The following is a 20,119-nucleotide window of genomic DNA, read 5'->3' as shown; positions in this document are numbered from 1 at the left end:
ATGTGACACACGCAAGCAGGCACACACATATCTCACACACGCACGTAAAACAGCGGCGGCAGCACCAGCAGAAGCAGCAGAGACCAGATAACACTCGATTTTACTCACACACACACACACACACACACACACACACACACACACACACACACACACACACACACACACACACACACACACACACACACACCACACACACACACACACACACACACACACACACACACACACACATACATACATACATACATACATACATACATACATACATACATACATACATACATACATACATACACACACACATACATACATACATACATACATACATACATACATACATACATACATACATACATACATACATACATACATACATACACACATACATACATACATACATACATACATACATACATACATACATACACACATACATACATACATACATACATACATACATACATACATACATACATACATACATACATACATACACAAAGAAATGGGAGACAGCCACTGGAGAGGAGAGTAAGTAACCCCGGGAGGAGGAGTGGAGCGTCTCGCTGGCTGCTCTTGGAATGACTTCATCTCAGCGTGGATAATAAAGGGCTCAACACAAAGCAGGGGAGCTGCTGGCCAGCAGATTCCCTCTCTCAATTCTCCCTACTGCACCGCTCCGTTTCTCCCTCTCTCCCTCTCGTAATTCTCCCTGCTGCACCCGTTTCTCTCTTGCTCCCTTTCCCTTGCTCAATTCTCCCTCCATATCTCCTGCTCCTTCCCTCTGTTGTTCCCTCCCTCCCTCTCTTTCTCCCTCTTTCCGTCTCATTTCTCCCGGCTGCACCCCTCTTTCTCACTCTCCCATTCCCCCCTCATTTCTAACTGCCTCGTGTGTCTCCCACTCTTATTTCTGTATAACCCGTGGTTTCTCCCCCTTTCCTCCTACACCCCTCTATTCTTTTTACTCCCCCTCTCTTTCCCCCATTTTCTGTCACTCTCTCCCTTGCTCTTAACCTCACTCCCTCTTCTCTCTCTCAAGTGCTGTGCATCAATAGACAGTCTTTCTGTGTGACTGATGGAACCATGTTGATTGCAAACAGAAGCTTATTGCTCCATCCCTCAAGTGATCACTGTACTGATGAGGGGTTGCTACAAGTGGCTGTTCCCATTCATCGCCAATGGGCTGTGCGTCACATCCCAAGAACTACAGCCTATCCTCTGACACATACTTTAGAGATGAACATTTCATTTGTTGAAAGACGTTTTTGTACGAGTTAGATTAATCAAAGAGCAGTGTGAGAGCTGTCCTAAACACTCAATCGTGAGGTCAAAGACACAGGCTGTGTGTGTGTGTGTGTGTGTGTGTGTGTGTGTGTGTGTGTGTGTGTGTGTGTGTGTGTGTGTGTGTGTGTGCCACTGAGGCGTCCTCAGACAGATATCTCTGTTTGCCTCTGAAAGCCATCACTTCCTTGCCATTGTTGGCTAAAACAACAGGATCGGCCAGGCCACTTTACTGTAGCCAGCCAAATCTCTTGGCTCAGCGGGGCCAGTGGGTGGGCAAACACACTGGATAAAGCGAGTGAGAGAGAAAGCGAGAGAGGCACATTCCTGAGGCCTCAGAGAAAGCTGCCCTACCACCACAGAGGACTGTCATCTCAGGGCCTTGCACAGTATACACATACTGTGTTCCACGTACACTCATACACATGTACGCTTGTCCAACACACACACACACACACACACACACAGTGCAGGGCAGCTCAATCGCCATTTACGATCAAAGTCCTGCTCGGTGGGGTTGTGACTTACACGACATGCATCTCACACATCTCGAGATAGAACATCAGGAATAGGGAGATATGAAAGTAGGTCAATCCCATTTGTTTTTGGCGGTCTGGAGGCTGCACCTGGTTATTAGGCTGTGGCTGGCAGCTTTACTGTCCAGATTCCAGCCTAATTACAGGTGAACCGAGAGGGCCTCGGATGGACTCTGAGACACAGAGGAGGAGTGGGAGTGTGGGAAAAAAAAGACAAGAGGGAGGCAGCGTCACCTCCTCTGCCCAGATCTCCAGAAACAGACGGGATTGAGAGGTTCGAGGAGAGAAATATGGGGGAAGGGGGAGAGGGATGGGTGGATGCTTGAGCTAGATGGATGCGCTGAGAGGTACAGGTGAGCAGACATACAAACAGAAATACAATATAACTCAAAAGACCGACAATGAGTTAGACATACAGAGAGGAGTGATAGCAGGGGGACAGACGGAGAGAGACTGCTAGCAAAGAGTCTTCCTTCCCACAAAGCAGAAGCCTCAAATACCTGACACCAGGAAGAGAGAGGGTCCTGATGTTTTGCTCATCAAGGTCAACCCTCCAGGACGGAGGGAGGGAAGAGGGGGAGAACAGGAAGTGATAGAGACGTGAGCGATGGTGGAGGAGCAAAAGAGCACAGGAAAGGCCTGTGCGTCACTCCATGTCATTGTGTGGTGTGCGAACGTGGGCCCTACACCAGCAAACAAGAACCTCTAACAGCCTCTATACAGTACTATAGGACAGTCTGGAGAAACTCACACTGATAAGACAGAGGGCCAACAAGCAGAAGCAACAGGGTTTGTAACTAGCCTGAATACATTGCAATTGCTCCTGAAGCCAACTACACCGACAGTGTAGTGGCAGCCACAGTGCATTCTGAACAGCAAACAAAGGGAGAAACTGCAGCAGATGCTAGAACATAGAAAAGCTAGAAAAGATGTATTAGGAATACAGTAGCATCCCGAAGGCTACCAACTAACTATCCCTTCTACACTACAGGTCCCAGCAGGGAATGGTTATATGTTGACCAACACCAAGTCAGACCACCTCCACATCGGGAAAGGGGGATTTGTCCTTGTAATTGGGTTCTTCCTGTTTCTCAACACAGGCGAGTGATTCTATTATCATGCATTATGGCTCAGGTTTAATTCAGTCTAGCAGATGAGCTACAGGAGGCAGGGAGGGGAAAATGCATTGTACATTCCCTGGTTGACATATTGACCATGAGGCAACACTACCCAGCATCTAGCTGTATATTTTTCAACTCAGAATGATGAATTCTCTGCTTGAATGCAGTTGGATAAACATAAGATAAGAAACAAGAGATTGACAAACTGAGAAATGGCTCATTTTACGCAAAACTGCACAAGGTTTTATCAGCAAACAGTCTCCCCTATCATCCAATATCCCATACTCTGTCCTAGACTGACAGTTGAGCTAACCCTAACCCGAACTTAAATGACATTAGTCTTACAATCCCCTCGAGGGCTCGTCGTAAGCCTCCCCTTTAACCCTGGTGCCTTTGGCGTGTTTACAGTAAGCAGCAATAAGCAGCTACTTATAAGCAGCTACGCTCGCCGTCCAGCCGTAGAAACAGGAGGTCGCCATCCAGCCGTAGAAACAGGAGGTCGCCATCCAGCCGTAGAAACAGGAGGTCGCCATCCAGCCGTAGAAACAGGAGGTCGCCATCCAGCCGTAGAAACAGGAGGTCGCCATCCAGCCGTAGAAACAGGAGGTCGCCATCCAGCCGTAGAAACAGGAGGTCGCCATCCAGCCGTAGAAACAGGAGGTCGCCATCCAGCCGTAGAAACAGGAGGTCGCCATCCAGCCGTAGAAACAGGAGGTCGCCATCCAGCCGTAGAAACAGGAGGTCGCCATCCAGCCGTAGAAACAGGAGGTCGCCATCCAGCCGTAGAAACAGGAGGTCGGAATTGGAATGCCGCGGCAGATTTCAGATCCCGAGGAAGTCCATATCCCGCTCTACAGTCCCGCGGCGGGGCTGTGATTACCCCTCTGGCCTTTGTGTCTGGTAAGACTGGGACCCTGGGGGGTTTGGGGGGGGTTCCGGTTCACTGTTCATATGAAGTCCGGGAGCCTGCTGGGTCAGTCAGAGTTTCCTTTTCCAAACAACTTAGATTAGCCCATGTCTCAGATGCCTGTGCTGTACACCTTCCTCACATGCAGGTGGCTCATACATTTCATTATTTATTGTTTCAATGGTCACCTTAGAAGATGAAGGCCAGTGGAAGTATGTATCACTGATGTCCCTTTGGTGCTTTGCTACACTGACATTGTGCAATATGTGTACTGGGTGAATAATATATATATATATTTGAAGAGCGTGGTTTATAAGGACACTTGAAGGAGTTACAGGAGTAACTAGTCCACCAACGTAAACCGTCCAAATCAATTTCAGAGGATTGGGACTCGTTGGAGTATTTCTTTAAAGGAATGCTACATGTTAGAGCTTCAGCCTGCGAAAGGGGTTCAGAGCCAATCCTACAGTATGGAGTTCTGAGTAACACATATTCCCAGAATAGTTATCTCTCTCTGTACAGCCCAAGGCGGTGCTCAAGACCAGACCACTCCATGAACTGTTGTATGAGTGGCATTGAGCCCTATTGAATGTTTCATAATTGTGCCCTAAGGGTAAAGAATTCAAAGGTAAAGACTGCTAGTGAATATTTTTATGGGTTAGAACTATTATAAAACGCTTGAGATGACAACTGACAATATGAAATGGGGCGAGGTTCATCATTCCTCTAACGCGATCATTCTCACTTGATTGCTAGACGAGGGCCGTGGCATCAACTCAAATTTGGTCTACTGTCTCCACACTGAACTACACTACAACATCACAAAATACCATTTGTATATTTTGGGAGATTTTACATTAAGGTTACACACTGACCAAAAATATAAACGCAACATGTAAAGTGTTGGTCCCATGTGTTATGAGCTGAAATAAATAAAATCGCAGACATTTTCCATATGCACAAAAAACTTCTCAAATTTTGTGCACAAATTAGTTTCCATCCCTATTAGTGAGCATTTCTCCTGTAATATTTCTGTCTGTAATAAAGCCCTTTTGTGTGGAAAACCTCATTCTGATTGGCTGGGCCTGGCTCCCCAGTCATGTGAAATCCATAGATTAGGGCCTAATGAATTTATTTCCGTTGACTGATTTCCTTATATGAACTGTAACTCACTAAAATCTTTGAAATTGTTTCATGCTGCGTTTATATTTTTGTTCAGTATATATGTCATCGTGTCTAAATGTATATGCTAGTGAACAGAGTGACAGACCTATGGTGTCTGACTGTACTATGCTAGTAAACAGAGTGACAGACCTATGGTGTCTGACTGTACTATGCTAGTGAACAGAGTGACAGACCTATGGTGTCTGACTGTACTATGCTAGTAAACAGAGTGACAGACCTATGGTGTCTGACTGTACTATGCTAGTAAACAGAGTGACAGACCTATGGTGTCTGACTGTACTATGCTAGTAAACAGAGTGACAGACCTATGGTGTCTGACTGTACTATGCTAGTGAACAGAGTGACAGACCTATGGTGTCTGACTGTACTATGCTAGTAAACAGAGTGACAGACCTATGGTGTCTGACTGTACTATGCTAGTAAACAGAGTGACAGACCTATGGTGTCTGACTGTACTATGCTAGTAAACAGAGTGACAGACCTAGGGTGTCTGACTGTACTATGCTAGTAAACAGAGTGACAGACCTAGGGTGTCTGACTGTACTATGCTAGTAAACAGAGTGACAGACCTAGGGTGTCTGACTGTATATGGATCTCTATGAGACATCAATTCCATCAGTGATTCTTATCATTAACCAAACAGACAGAGTCACGGGTAGGGCAGTGAGTCAGGTTGTAGGTGAAGTTGTCCACGCCACTCTCTCCCTCTCGTTCTCTCTCCCTCCTGTCTTTCATGGATTTTTCATTTGCAGCCCTTCATCGCTATTCCTGGCAGACACTGCGCTCCCACAATTTATTTATTAAAATCTAAAAGTATAATAACTCTGGAGACTCGGGGTTAGCTGGCAAACAGGTAAATCTCTCTGCCTTTGTCAGTATTTGTTGCTCGCCCCTCCAATCCTCATTATCTTCTCATTGCCTGTAAGTCCGCCTTTGCCTCTCTACACTCGCTTCACTGCGAAAACACATTCACACATTATGCACCAGTGTTGTGTTTGAGACCAACTAAAGCGAGACCGTTTCAAGACCAAGACCGAAGCAAATCGAGTCGAGTCAAGACCAAGACCGGAGGGGGGGCGAGCCCGAGTCACGACCAACTCCCGGGGGAGGGGGGGGGGGTCAAGGCCGAGACCGGAGGGGGTGCGAGGCCGGGTCAAGACTGAGATCGGAGGGGGTGCGAGGCCGAGTCAAGACTGAGACCGGGAGGGGGACAAGGGGTTCGAGACCGAGTCGAAACCAAGACCAGAAAAATGCTAGCCCAATTCAAGACCATGATTCCAACTTTGTCAAGTCACCACCACAATAAGAGTTCAAAATGTCCAGTATTTCTGTGTTCATATTTCAGAACAACATATGGATTCTTTAGACATTCAGAATAGTGAATAAATGCATGTTGAGGGCAAATAGAGCCACTACAAATTATTACTAACCCAAACACAGTGGGGAACAATGGGCCTTCTACACCTTCAGAGAAGGGCTAAGGATTAATAACATAATTATTATAACATAATAATAGTGATTATTATATTATTATTTTCAATTATGTTTTGATTTAATCTCTTCAGTTTTTTTGGAATGGAAAGGGCTAAGTCAGCCATTGGCTAGAAGCTAGATCAAGGCATCTGCCATTCAACTGTATCAGGGCAAAATTTTGGAGTGACAGTGGAATCAACCAATCAAATCAAATCAAAGTGTATTTGTCACGTGCGCCGAATACAACAGGTGTAGACCTTACAGTGAAATGCTTACTTACAGGCTCTAACCAATAGTACAAAAAAGGTATTAGGTGAACAATAGGTAAGTAAAGAAATAAAACAACAGTAAAAAGAGGCTATATACAGTAGCGAGACTATAAAAGTAGCGAGGCTACATACAGACACTGGTTAGTCGGGCTGATTGAGGTAGTATGTACATGTAGATATGGTTAAAGTGACTATGCATGTATGATGAACATTGACTTAATGAGTGGGACCATTTTTACAAAAACGTATGGAAACTTCTGCGTTCTTGAAGGACAACAGGTCACTGCGCAATAGCGAGCAGTAGTTTTCCCATGACCTAGCTAGCTAGCTTTTGTTGTCGGATAGTTTGCAGCGGCTGCAGCAGGTGTTATCAAATAGGATGTTGTTGCTAATTTGTTAGCTTCTTCTGTTAACTTTCAACAAGAAGTTTCAAATGATCATCATCTGGTGAGTGGAACAGGAGTTTTCCTATAAATTGTGCAGATTTTCAATCTCAAAATCACACCTTTTTTAAATAGAAAAAAATGAAGAAATGTGATGGTGTAAGTCCACAACAACGCTTACACCACATCAATCTGATTTGGTGGGCCTGTCAGGGCCTGGCCCCCAAGTGGGTGGGCCTCTGTCCCCCCAGGCCCATCCATGTCTATGCCCCTGATGCATGATGACAATTGCACATCACAAATAGCCTGCTAACCAACACTTCGGATGAAACCTTTTCAATACCTGGTACCTATTTTTAACTTAGTTAGTATTTACTGCACGCTCTTGCCGCTTGCAGATAATATTCCACTGAAACTAGGCTATGTGTGCGATGCACATATGAATATATTTCACTCTGCTTTGCAATTGTGTCGGCTACTTAGCATGATGTCTCGATTGTTCTACATAACTGATAAGTCGTAAACCTCCACTTCACTACTTTGATACGCATCAGGAGGGATTAAGAAGTGAGTAGAAGCAATGCCCACTGAAAGAAAAGTGGGTAAAGGGCTTCAACCGGCGTATAGCCTTCACAACACCAAACAACTGGCCCTTTGTGTTTTACAAAAAGTGACCTCTCCTACGTGAGTGTGCTGGTATTACGGTTGCTGTCCTTTCAGAATCACAAACCTGTCACACACTGAAGACCTATAGGTTCACCATTGTACTAACCTGTCACACACTGAAGACCTATAGGTTCACCACTGTACTAACCTGTCACACACTGAAGACCTATAGGTTCACCACTGTACTAACCTGTCACACACTGAAGACCTATAGGTTCACCATTGTACTAACCTGTCACACACTGAAGGCCTATAGGTTCACCACTGTACTAACCTGTCACACAATGAAGACCTATAGGTTCACCACTGAAGGCCTATAGGTTCACCACTGTACTAACCTGTCACACACTGAAGGCCTATAGGTTCACCACTGTACTAACCTGTCACACACTGAAGGTCTATAGGTTCACCACTGAAGGCCTATAGGTTCACCACTGTACTAACCTGTCACACACTGAAGGCCTATAGGTTCACCACTGAAGGCCTATAGGTTCACCACTGTACTAACCTGTCACACACTGAAGGCCTATAGGTTCACCACTGAAGGTCTATAGGTTCACCACTGAAGGTCTATAGGTTCACCACTGTACTAACCTGTCACACACTGAAGGCCTATAGGTTCACCACTGAAGGCCTATAGGTTCACCACTGTACTAACCTGTCACACACTGAAGGCCTATAGGTTCACCACTGTAGGTCTATAGGTTCACCACTGAAGGTCTATAGGTTCACCACTGTACTAACCTGTCACACACTGAAGGCCTATAGGTTCACCACTGAAGGCCTATAGGTTCACCACTGTACTAACCTGTCACACACTGAAAGTCTATAGGTTCACCACTGAAGGCCTATAGGTTCACCACTGTACTAACCTGTCACACACTGAAGGCCTATAGGTTCACCACTGTACTAACCTGTCACACACTGAAGGTCTATAGGTTCACCACTGAAGGCCTATAGGTTCACCACTGTACTAACCTGTCACACACTCAAGGCCTATAGGTTCACCACTGTACTAACCTGTCACACACTGAAGGTCTATAGGTTCACCACTGAAGGCCTATAGGTTCACCACTGTACTAACCTGTCACACACTGAAGGTCTATAGGTTCACCACTGAAGGCCTATAGGTTCACCACTGTACTAACCTGTCACACACTGAAGGCCTATAGGTTCACCACTGAAGACCTATAGGTTCACCACTGTACTAACCTGTCACACACTGAAGGCCTATAGGTTCACCACTGTACTAACCTGTCACACACTGAAGGTCTATAGGTTCACCACTGAAGGCCTATAGGTTCACCACTGTACTAACCTGTCACACACTCAAGGCCTATAGGTTCACCACTGTACTAACCTGTCACACACTGAAGGTCTATAGGTTCACCACTGAAGGCCTATAGGTTCACCACTGTACTAACCTGTCACACACTGAATGTCTATAGGTTCACCACTGAAGGTCTATAGGTTCACCACTGAAGGTCTATAGGTTCACCACTGTACTAACCTGTCACACACTGAAGGTCTATAGGTTCACCACTGTACTAACCTGTCACACACTGAAGGTCTATAGGTTCACTACTGTACTAACCTGTCACACATTGAAGACCTATAGGTTCACCACTGTACTAAACTGTCACACACTGAAGGCCTATAGGTTCACCACTGTACTAACCTGTCATACACCGAAGGCCTATAGGTTCACCACTGTACTAACCTGTCACACACTGAAGGCCTATAGGTTCACCACTGAAGGCCTATAGGTTCACCACTGAAGGTCTATAGGTTCACCACTGAAGGTCTATAGGTTCACCACTGAAGGCCTATAGGTTCACCACTGAAGGCCTATAGGTTCACCACTGTACTAACCTGTCACACACTGAAGGCCTATAGGTTCACCATCAAAGGCCTATAGGTTCACCACTGAAGGCCTATAGGTTCACCACTGAAGGTCTATAGGTTCACCACTGAAGGCCTATAGGTTCACCACTGAAGGTCTATAGGTTCACCACTGAAGGCCTATAGGTTCACCACTGAAGGTCTATAGGTTCACCACTGAAGGCCTATAGGTTCACCACTGAAGGCCTATAGGTTCACCACTGTACTAACCTGTCTATAATAGATATAAATGCTGTTAAGATGTTAGTGTTTTAAGAAAGGAGAGTATATATTTGGCTGGAGAAGCGTTTTTATACGCTGATTGAATAGAAGCTGATGATTAGGAGTTTTTTACTCCGCTGGCCTCGGGAAGAAATGACGAGTCCTCACTATCCGAGATCAAGTCAAGACCAAGGTCAAAAGTCCAGTCTCGAGCACTACAACACTGTTATACGCAAATACAGACACGCACAGGCGCACACACACAGGGACGCAAACCCACAGACATCGAAGTATCCTGAGAAAAGTCCAATCCTTCGAGTCACCCTGCTCGGATACATGACTTCCCATGACTCTCTGAACACAAAGGGGAGCTTGTATGGCCAGTAGATTGGGATAAAGAAAGGCACAAGACCACAAGACCTCACTGCTCTCTCAGTCTTCTGGGTGGGACTGTCTGGGTCTAGGACTATTCTCTCACACTTCTTTCGGTTTGTCAAATGCCACCTACGCCTCCTCTTTGGGACATAGATAAAACCTACATAGCTATCATGACATAGAACAGGGATTGTAATCTGTGTAGAATAAGGAAGAAAAGTAGTGATTGGTGGTCTACTCTGGTATTGTTAACTATTTGTTTTCTATTAACTGAATTAGAAATGGGGCAAGCATTCCCGAGAGTCATTGATTAACTGTAGCTAAGAACTGACCTCACAGACAAATTAATCCAGACCATCTCAAAACAAACAAATCTGGCACTAGATGCGACAAGACTGACATTGTCCTTTAAAATTGGGGCTCACTCAACAGGGATCCAACTTAACTTCGTTTAGGAAGGATGAGCCCTGCATGTGAAAATCACAAATGCTCGCTCCTTGTAAAGACCAAATGAACAAACAAAGAGATGTTCAACCCCTCAATTTCGTATCAGTTATTCATTACCTTAGCAGATCTAGTGGGGGGGGCTTGCTGAAGGAATGCTAAGGGGGGTGAAGGTAGGTAGAATGGGATGTAGAGGCCTTAAACAGTCATCCCACATCCCACCCACCAAGAGGAGCATTCCACAGGACTGTCTGCACGCCCGTCATTAAGTCAGACCACCTGCCGGCAAATCAGGAACCCCATCGCACTCCAGGCTTAGCAAACCAACCCCATACTGCTCAGCCCTTAACACTATACACATATCAGACAAGCTTTACGCGACTATACACTGACCATAGACAACTAGGGATCCACCTATAGCAGATATTTAACTGAGCAGAGCACTTATATTAGTACGGGTGGACAGAACATCACACTGACCAGAAACAGCATCACAGCATCACCCGTGTGGCCATTGACTGGCATGTCACCTCCTTGAGAGAGCGAAAAGAGGATGGAACAAAAAAAGAAAGAAAAACGAAGAAGAAACAGCCCTTTGTTATTCTGCTCTGACAGAGCCTTGAAGGAATGACGTTACTGGCATCAAGTGAAGTTGAAACAAAAGCAGCTGATAAACAGACTGGGACAGATAGCATCTCCCTGTACGCTCAACACCTCTCCATCAAGTGGGCTTCCTCTCCCTCCCCTCCCCTCGCCTCCATCCAGGTCCTTTCCCCTCACGGTTTCGCTCTCGCTCTCATCCCTCTCTCTCCCCTCTGTCAGTAACACAGCAGAGACAACAACAACAAACAGTAACAATTCATATTTTCTCAATTCCCAGAAAATGAACCCCTGAGGCATTCGGTTAAATCTTGTATCCCTCCATACAATTTCAGACAGCCGTCTCATTGTGTTTTTCCAAAGCCATGCAAATGGCTCTGCTTGATTTTGACACATTATCTGACAACTCTGTGCGTGGGGAACAATTGAATATGCTAACATTTCACTGAATAGTTGTCGCTCGAGGTGCAAACATAGGGAGAGGAAGATGCAGGCTTCGCTTATCAGCTTCTGCAAGGTAAACATCAACAATGTGAAGGTGATGTGTGTCCCAGTCAGAAGTGGTGCATTTGCCCCTTTTCAGTTCTTCATTTAGTCTCTGGATTGCCTTTGAGAGCCGTGTGAACAGAGATAACACGTTGGGAGCGGGTCAGCTCGCTTTGAACGGCAACAAATATGGAGCTGTGTTTTTAAGAGTGCCGGGGTCAAAGACAGCACAGTATGAAGATAGGAAGAAACTGCTTCTCCAATAGAAATCCCCGATCGTGCTTGTAGGCGATGTCATGGCGACGTTGGCTAGCTAAGCTCATGCGCAGAAACACGTCATCAGGTCTAACGGACGTTTGACGTGCAGGCCGTCAAATCAAAGGCACAACTTTGATATAAAGTTGTTTTGGACGAAAATGAAAACGCGTCAGTTTGTCAATTTCACGAGGTTGGAGTAATAACATGTTCACCTACTTAAGACGTTGGCTCGATTCTAGGTTGTGTCTTTATAAGTCGAGAAAATGAACAACTAAGGAAGAAATGTTCACTTCTCTCATTGGCTTCTCAAACCCCAAACCCTGGCCTGGTCAGCTTGGTCTGCTTCGCAAGTGTTCCCGGAAGTCTCGCGATGTTGCACCTCTGGGTTTAGAATCTCCGTGGCTGGGTGTTTAGTGAGGTCTTGTAAAGATTCCTTTGGGGGGAAGGCTGCTCTTAGTGAGATTAAAGCATTGCCCAAGTGATCCCGTGCAAGGTTTTGAAGTGGCCTGTACCTCCGCACTAAAGCTCTGAGGAGTGATAGGATGAAACATGATGCCTCTAGGCATCTATCTATGCCACGGAGCATTGGTCGCACTTCCTGACCGTGAGATGCCAAGAAAAACACACATCCCCAGCATTCCAAGTCCACACCTGAACAAAGAATTTCCTCACCGTCTCTCTCTCCCTCGCTCTTCCCCTTTCATCCTTACTCATCCTTCCTCCTCCCTCCCATGCATCTTACACAAAGACTCTTTTTCCTCCACTTTTTGACAATGTGCCTCCCCACCTAGCTCCGCCAGGCATTCCTGGGTCTCTCCTAGCTGTGGAAATGTCAAGAATGGGGAGAAAGGAGTGGAGGGTACACTGAGCGCAGCGACAGGTAGAGTCTTGTCCGAAGGTACTAACATCCCCAGTCTCCTAGATGGTGGTTGGTTGCACACAGAGGATGTGATCCGACTTGACTGTCTTAATTAAAACGTTGCACTGGAGTGAAGCCTCAGAGCTCATTCTTCATCAGATGGAGGAATGCCAAATAATCCCTTGGATATGGCCCGCAAAAAAATCAAATACAGATTTGTGTCTAACCTCAAGAGAGACGTGGATCGCTATTATGCCCTACAAGAAAATTAGTACACTTTGAATTTTTTAACCTTGTCCTATAAAGACCGAGTGAAATAATTGTATAGCAATGAAACAAATACACTGCAAATTCACTTGAATACAGTTTGAAAAGTTTCATAAGGTTTCATTGAAACGAAACAGGACCAAGTGCATTTCCTAATGCATATTCCTTGGCCCTCTAAGCCAGTTATGTGAAATATGTTGCTCCGCTAATTGGCCATGCTAAGAACCACTAGACAGTAGTTGCTAGAACCAAGAAACTCCTCTCTTCGCAACAAGAAAGGCGAATTTGAAAAAATAAGAAAAGAGGGAAAGAAAAAATGTTAGCAATACAGTGTGTCGTGCCTGGAAAGATAACATTTTATTTGTGACAAATTCTACCAAACACTGCAAACAACCTGCAACCATTGGAATCACCTGCTATCACGAATGATTTGGGCACTGACCACGTTTTTGAGGCCTGTATATGGAGGCCATGGATTCTAACTTTTGACCAGCTGCCAACATCGTCAAGCGCCAGCAGAAGCTGAACAGCAATAAGCCCTGTTTGCTGGCAAAGAGGGCAGAGACTGGCATAGTCACAGCATATGTTAGGACTTATTAGTCACGGGTATGGGTCTTCTTATAGTGCCTGACAAATGGTTTCTTTACAAAAAAGTGCCAAAAGGAGCGACAGCTCTCAATAACTCTCATTGCACTGGGGAAGTTTTCAGTATCTAGAGCTGCAGCTGGCTAAAATGGATTACTTGTCTCCTTTTTTTCCCAAACTCAGGAAGCTCCTCAAAAAACTATTTTTAAGATTGCATGTTATCAAGCACAGACAAGTCTGATCTATTCATTCATTCTCCACGTCCGCTTCCTCCTGCTCCTGACTCTGCCTCTGTTTAGGTAAAATTAGAAAACGCAAGGCTGTCTCTTTATGGCGCCATGGCTTTGCCATTAACAGTGGTGTGAACATAACTGTCAACTGCTAAAAGAGTGTGAGAAATGCAGTCCCCAGTAAATACCTCAAAGCTTTGGGTTATGTGTAAAAAGACTTCATAAATCGTTCCCCTGACAACGGTGAAAGGTTACTGGTCAAGCCTCAGGGAGGTCAGTTACTGTCCCTGAAGGTGTATATCAAAGGGGACACCCCCACCTCCTAGAGAGAGACGATTAACCTGAGAAGGGCCGCAGCAGCTTCACCATGACAACTAACCTGCTTAGAGGACTCAGGTGTCCCCATTTGTCTGAGTGCTGGGAAACAGTCATGGGTGTAACCCTACAGCTATGATATTTCAGATACCATTTACTTGTGATGCAGGAGAGCAGGGAGTGTGATGCCTATCTTTACAATGTGACTGCCCCGTACAACTCTGTCAAACTAACCTTAAAATAATCTGGTCTCAGACGATCGTGCAGGTGAAGAAGCCGGATATGGAGGTCCTGGGCAGGCGTGATTACACGTGGTCTGCGGTTATGAGGCAGGTTGGATGCACTGCCAAATTCTCAAAAACAACGTTGGAGGCGGCTTATGGTAGAGAAATGAACATTCAATTCTAAGGCAATAGCTCTGGTGGACATTTCTGCAGTCAGCAGAACTTAACTTGCTAGTTATCTAAGTAAGTGGCTGAATTAATAAGGTGACGGGGCATTTTATTGAGTTAGCTTTCTGCCGTGTGTGAGAAGTCAAAGCCCTTTGGATGAGTTATCTGTACATCTGCCACTGCTATCTTTTGAATTCCTTGCGTGTTTTCTCCTCTCCGTTCTTGGCCAGTCTGCTCCGCTCCCATCTTCTCTGAGTAGTCAAGCCCATTGCCCTAACGACTGCAGAGTCCTCACAGACATAGCATGTACACATGCTGCTCCAGTGCCAGTACTGGTTTTCCTTCAGAAAAGCTTGTGTCAAGACTTTGTTCATTTCCACAGTCTCTCGTGCACATTCGCTTTTAAATATCCAAACTCACCAAAAATGTCATTCGGTAGCTCCTATATGTTTAACTTTATGAGCTGGATTGCCATTCTTTGCGCTCGTTAGCATATTTAGCTAGCAACCTCCATGGAAATTCGCTATTACTTGTGCTAGCCTTCCCTGTAGCTCAGTTGGTAGAGCATGGTGTTTGCAACACCAGGGTTGTGGGTTCGATTCCCACGGGGGGCCAGCACAGATAAAAAATGTATGAAATTGTATGAAATGTATGCATTCACTACTGTAAGTCGCTCTGGATAAGAGCGTCTGCTAAATGACGTAAATGTTAATGTAATGCTAATTTTGTTAGACCCCCAATGTCCTTTTTTTGTAGCGTTTTTGGCGCCCCCTTGTGTTCTAAGCTGATAATACCGTAAATCCTGGGACGTATGAAGGACGTTATGACAATATAAAAATCTGGATTACACCCAACCTTAGTATAAAACAATCAAACTTCACCCCCCAAAAAAATCCTCATTTGTTATCCTTTCCACATTTTTTTTGTCTGTGTATGCCTCTATTTTGTGAAAAGGTCACTTTTCCTTTATCAGAATAATGATTATCCTCTATAGCTAGATTTCCATCCAATATTCTATATTCTAAAATCTGCATAAAAACAATGTACATTTTCCCACCAGAGATGTTTTCAACTCTATTAATGGTTTTCTCACAATTTTTTGTTCTCCATTATGTAGCGAGTGTGAACACTGGTATAGGCATGTGCACTCTAGCCAACAGCGTTATCTGCACGCTGTTGGCTAGAGCGCACACATAGCCTATATGATGAGATTATTATAATGGGAAAAAGAGCGAGATTATTTTTACTTGTCAAACGGCAGCCAAGCATCGATTATCATGTCACTGGAATAAGACCCTTCATATTTATTGGAAAGGAGCATCAAGCTTATCACCTTGCACTTTCACCACCCTGTAAAGTTCATTTATTTAATCTGTAACCTAATAAACTGCATGCTTTCCCGATGAGTCATAGTAGGAGTACCACACGTCACCGCGTGACTCCAAGTTACCTTCAATATGATGGTAATTATATCAATATTCGCACATAAAAGCTTTTCCACTGGAATTTTCCACATAATTAATTTTACCGACAGAAAAAGATCCCACTTTGTCTAACATATTTTGTTTTGTCGATACTTGGAAAGTTTACCGAAAAATTTCCATCAGGCCTTTCATGACATTTTTTATCCGGCATGCACTTTACTCGCGTAAAAAGGTTGGAATGAAACCTGGTTTATGACCATGTACTGTATTTTCAATGGATTCAATGACAGTTCTTACGAGCAGCACTTTGTGCTGATTATTAAGGTGCTTTTGGCACTGCATCACAGGCAGAATTCATGGCACAAAAGTACGTGTGCACCTGAAGCTCTTGCATGCATATAAGGCTTAATGGCGGTAAGAACGGACGATTGACATCATTTTTCGAGTTTCAACACTCAGTTATTACATTTTTTTTAAAAAACATTGAAATACCATTAGGTAAGATAAAGCAAAAACCCAAACCGGTCCGTACATCCCTAATAAGGGATACCTAAACAGAGAGGGGGGTGACTATTCCATACAGTCCTGTTGAGACTGAAAAACAGACAGACAGACAGAGAGAGAGAGAGAGAGAGAGAGAGAGAGAGAGAGAGAGAGAGAGAGAGAGAGAGAGGAGAGAGAGAGAGAGAGACAACACAATGGCGACTTACCGTCCACACAGTGCTCCACCTCCTCCAGGTTGCGCAGTGTAATCCTCATCAGGCTGGAGTTGAGCATCAGCTCGTTCTTATGTGCCGGCCACATGTACTCCGGGGCCAGGTTGACAAAGAAAATGCGTGTGTCGCCAGTGGCAACCTGGTTGTCGCATATCACAGGGTCCCCGAAGCCGCCGATCATCACCTTGTTGCCGCCGTCCAGAAGAACCTCGCCGTTGACCATGGTCTTGCCTTTCAGGTACCGCCATACCCTCACCTTTATCAAGGCCATGGAAAAATACACTTTAGCTCTTTACTGAGGCTCCTCACATGCAGGCTGTAACTTCAAGTTAAAGGTAGACTGAGCAAGGTGACATCATCATAAATAGGATATGATGTATGCAAGTGGAAAGTTGCCCTGTTGTTTATGATTATGTAATTTTGCAGTCTACCTTTAAGCAAATATATTTAATATCAAAAGTATTTTACAACAATTGTAGTTTAACAAACAGATTTAAGTCAGGTCTCCAGATATTTCATGTTTATATGTATCCAAGCACTTTTTCTGCCAACCACTTATTTTAATAAAACTTTAAAGGGCCAAAATTGTATACATCAGTATACCATGGTTGAAGAAATACATACTTTCCTGGACTGTATCTGCTCAACCATAACCGTATTCGCAACAGAAGACATTTCATATTCATGGGACAGGATTCCATTTGGGCCGGTCTCATTTGGTGGTAAGTGGTTCCAATCCAAAAACGTGACACCTCTAATCTACTCCCTCTACATCCCAACTCATGAGACAACGGACCTTAGAACAACCAGAAGGTTTCTGAGCTCGGCGAGAACGGACTGCCACTGGTTTACGTCTGGTTTATTTTGACAGAGATTAGATTGGTGTAGCTCAGTTTTAATAGAAGGTCCAATGGTTTAACAATGAATGACAAAAGGAATTTCATCAATGACTTGATGAAGGAGTGTTGTTAATTGCTGGATGGGGTTCTGTGAGGACTACGGTCATGGATTTCACAAGTGTATGAATATGCTATTGTATATCCCTCCACATTAGGCTACATTAGAATAACTGTGTTTATTTGCAGCCCTTTTAATCTTAAATGGAATATTTCTTTATCTGCCAACACTATACATTACTAAATGGAACGCAACCGGAGGATTGCTGGTATCAGAATCTCAGGTGCAACCTACTGTCTGTGTACCCTTGAGCAAGGAACGTAACCCCTAATCTGCTAAAGGGGCACATTTACATTTACATTTACGTCATTTAGCAGACGCTCTTATCCAGAGCACTGCTCTGTATCTGACCCTGTGCTGCTTTCAGCCTCTTGTGTGTGGTGTCCGGGAAGTTAGGAATAACATAAGACGCCAAAAGATGAATGTCAATTTGACAATGGACAATAAAGTTGTATTATTTTCTTCATCCTACAGATGTATTGGTTTGTCATGTTCTCTAAAAAAGGTAGCTTATTGCTCACAGAGAGATGCATACCGTTTTCATCATCAAACAAATGGACCACTGACTATAGGGCTCCCGAGTGGCGCAGCGGTCTAAGGCATTGCATCTCAGTGCTAGAGGCGTCACTACAGACCCTGGTTCGATCCCGGGCTGTATCACAACCGACCGTGATCGGGAGTCCCATAGGGCGGCGCACGGGTTTTGGGAGGGTTTAGCCGGGATAGGCCGTATTTCTAAATAACAACATGTTCTAAACTGACTTGCCTGGTTAAATAAATATACAAATGGATGCGGTTTGCAGTTCGTCTACCTGCACTGTAGTAACAAGGTTGGTCACGGGCCAGTGCTAGACTACTGGTTTGCATGGCAGGTGGTTCACAGCATGTTTGTGATGATTACGTGACTGAGTAGTAGGCCTAGTAGCTATATATTTTATGGGTAGATGGTTAAAAAGTTTAAAGGAACGCATAGGATATGGATCTTTAGTGTTGTGCACTATGACAAGGCAATTGTCAAATACAACCTCATGCCTGTAAATAAATAAAAAAACAAGCTTCTGAAGAACAACAAATGTAACGTCTTATATATAGCTCAATTATGTACATCACTATAGTTTTTGTATATATATATATTTTTGTATATTTTTTGTACGATATATATATATATCGTTCACGTGAGCTTCCCTTAGGAATCAAAGGGGGTTTATTAGCCTATAATTATGTAATAAATAGTTAACACTTTGTTGAAAAGGTTGAGATTGTTATTACTTTTTTGTTCAACTACTGTATGAGAAGGCCCACCAAGACTGCTGCTGCACTGATTCAAATGGCCACCGTTGGCTTTGGAAGAAAAGTGGGATGGCATGTTATAGTGATAGGCTATGATTTGACAGGTGTCACTTTGGAGTTAGGCTTACATGTATCCTACTTTCCGAAACAGAAACATTGAATACTTTGTAACGTTTTCGACAAGACTATGGTTACTTTGTAGCCTACGGATCAAGATTCAACAACAACCTCATTCAACATAAATCTATCCACTCAAGTCAGGATAGTCAGGCTTACCTTGCAAGAGTATGTATTGTGCACTGGGTCCATGTTCATGATTTCTTCAACGGTACCAGTCAAAACTACGTTCGCCTCCTCTTCCCTTTTCTCCAAGTCTTTCTCCGGACAACTTCCGTGACACCGTTGACAGAAAACGGCGACTATCGTCAATGCCCACCCGTACAAGTGAGTTGGTCTCCGTTGTGAAACCATGGTCACGAAAACGGGTAACAGACTAAATAAATTCTTCTGCGACACAAAGTAGCTTAGAAATTGTTTTCGCAACAATACTCGCTATTTAGGTGAATAAGCCTTCTCCTAACTTCCTTACCGACCACAAAGCTCTCTCAATGTCAGACAAATCTCATGCGTCTGCTGAGTGCGCGACCTGAGCTGCCTCGCTGCAAGCCGGCTGAGAGAGAAGAAAAGGGTTGGATTCTCTCTCAAGGAATGCGCTACACTTCACCCCCCCCCCCTCTCACACTCGATTCTTTTTGAATGACGCTTCGGATTTGCATGCAATCTGAATTGCTGATACGACTGGTGAAGGGACCTGCGGTTTCAGGAAGGATGCCGAAAGTGGTGTAAAACGCCACCCTTCGGAGAAATGGTGCGTCCGCTGAACAAGCGTAAAACCAAAGGGGGAATTGCTTTGAGGCAAGTGATGGCCAAGTAGCCTACACTAAACATTGAAAGTAGTCTCGGCCTACATTGTGTGTAGCCTAGCCTAAACTATGAA

The 20,119-nt window shown here is 44.5% G+C and overlaps 1 protein-coding gene across 2 annotated transcripts in view; it reads right to left on the bottom strand.

Annotated features, from left to right (window-relative positions):
- Window positions 1–19,814, bottom strand: part of LOC106572186 (agrin) — a 259,715-nt gene extending 239,901 nt beyond the window's left edge. For both annotated transcript variants that reach the window (XM_014146121.3, XM_014146125.3), the window contains exons 1-2: window positions 19,399–19,814; window positions 16,870–17,131 (exon numbers count right to left, since the gene is read on the bottom strand). In XM_014146121.3, the coding sequence (XP_014001596.1) occupies window positions 16,870–17,131; window positions 19,399–19,593 (457 nt within the window). In that variant the 5' untranslated portion in view covers window positions 19,594–19,814. The remainder of the gene's footprint in view (window positions 1–16,869; window positions 17,132–19,398) is intronic.
- Window positions 19,815–20,119: the final 305 nt, after the last annotated feature.

Source organism: Salmo salar, chromosome 15 (assembly GCF_965601325.2).
Source record: "Salmo salar chromosome 15, fSalSal1, whole genome shotgun sequence".
Lineage (NCBI taxonomy): Eukaryota > Metazoa > Chordata > Actinopteri > Salmoniformes > Salmonidae > Salmo > Salmo salar.
This window is presented reverse-complemented; position numbering and strand designations above follow the sequence as displayed.